This window comes from Frankliniella occidentalis, unplaced genomic scaffold (assembly GCF_000697945.3).
Source record: "Frankliniella occidentalis isolate FOCC.00 unplaced genomic scaffold, Focc_3.1 Scaffold88, whole genome shotgun sequence".
NCBI lineage: Eukaryota > Metazoa > Arthropoda > Insecta > Thysanoptera > Thripidae > Frankliniella > Frankliniella occidentalis.
The window spans coordinates 433,234-434,919 of NW_026267217.1; the positions used below are offsets into that span (position 1 = coordinate 433,234).

The window sequence follows — 1,686 nt, forward strand, 5'->3', positions numbered from 1 at the left end:
GCTCTCTTGCTCTCTTGCTCTCTCTCGCTCTCTCTCCACATTCTGTTTTGAAGACAATTACATCATCAATTATTATCCAATAAGTTTTTAATGTTATCACGCACGAGTTACGGCCGCTACCGCAATCAACTTTACCGCGTACAACCCAACGCCTGCTGTTCGGGTTAATTACCTTATGAAATCCTGTGTTTTCATTTGGTAATTGCGCAAGGATTCCCAAGTAACACAGTCTCTCGGTGGAGCAGCCCCGTGCGGGCCGGTGCGGGAGAGAGGGAGGCTTGAATGATGGATGTTGGCTTGATGACAAGATGTGTCGCGCTGCGCTTCCCGGCCGCGAGGCGCCCGGCGCCCGCCCCTCAGCGGGAGGGTTAGTTTGTGCTGCGTCAAGGAGCGCACAGTCCTGATGGCAGCTGTACCTGGAGGAGACAGGGGGAGGGGCTGGGGGAGGGGGCTGATTGGGCGCTAGGGGCCAATCATCGCTCGCTCGCTCGCTCTCTCTCTCTCTCTCTCTCTCTCTCTCTCTCTCTCTCTCTCTCTCTCTCTCTCACACACACACACACGATAATTGCTTCTCGATGGTACAGGCGATCCGCAAAGACGATGATGATAGGGGTAAACATCACCCTTCCCCCACCCCGCCCCACTCAGTTCACCTCTACATCTGTGTGCCGTCACTAACCGAGCGTACGAGCTAGGTGTTCAGAAGCATGCAGTGTAGCCGTCATCCCAACTCTTGCTGTCAAAGACTTACTCGCACTTTTTAGACAGTCCCCGAGACTGTCTCTACCAGAGGGCAAAAACCAGCCGCCACCGCTGCGCACAAGACCGTGCGAGGGGAGGGAACTGTCTATTTCTTAACCGCGTGGGCCAATTTTTATTTTTCTTAAAACAGGGTCATATGGTTGCTACCCTGAGACACTGGGGTGTGTATATACGTGTTCACCGTACTTGTGGTGGTCTGAACTGCTTCACCAGGCAGCACCGCCGGACCCCATGAGTCGACGATCATGCCGCGTATGCGTCGCCAGCGAGAGCTAGTGCGCCCGCAACGACGCTGGTTTCATAAATTTATGATACTCAGAGCGCCTTTGCTTATTGTGAGGAAATCTCGTGATTTTGTTTTTTCAGTGTCCCCAGATCAGGTTGTGCAAACCGAGCGCCTCGGGCGTCGTGCCGAGCACTGTGATCTGCGAGCAACGGGTGGAGATCACCCTCCACCCCCCCCCCCCCCCCCTGCTCAGACACTGTTCACAATGAGCTACATTTTGAATTTAGTGATTCTGCGTCCTTCGCTATAAAACGTTGCCGTTCTTTGTGTGCTTGCAGATGTCAACCGCAGCGGCACCATCGAGAAGAAAGACTTCGAAATCGCCGTTGAGGTGAGTAGTGCGCTAAAAACGTTGTATGCGTTCCCTTTTCTTCTCTTCAGGTCCAAATTAAGCGTAGAACGAACAGAATAGTTACAGTACTTTATTACACTCTACCGGCGTTACCTTGACATTTGCGCGCTCCGTGCCACGTTTCCAGCGCATCTGCGAGGTGCGCAACTGGCCGTCGGGGACCCCGGAGGCGGCCAGGACCAAGGACATCCTGATGAGCGTGTGGGAGGGGCTGCGGACCAGGGCGGACAGCAACCAGGACGGCCAGGTCAGCGAGTGTCAAGCATGCATTTCGCTTTATTTTTAA

At 54.0% G+C, this 1,686-nt stretch overlaps 1 protein-coding gene across 1 annotated transcript in view; it reads left to right on the plus strand.

Moving 5' to 3' along the window:
* The window catches only part of LOC113209832 (calexcitin-2), a gene marked incomplete in the record, with an annotated part of 119,770 nt that overhangs the window by 111,611 nt on the left and 6,473 nt on the right, over positions 1-1,686 (plus strand). Inside the window, 2 exon segments of the mRNA XM_052269307.1 lie at positions 1,327-1,379; positions 1,528-1,647. Of these exon segments, the coding sequence (XP_052125267.1) occupies positions 1,327-1,379; positions 1,528-1,647 (173 nt within the window).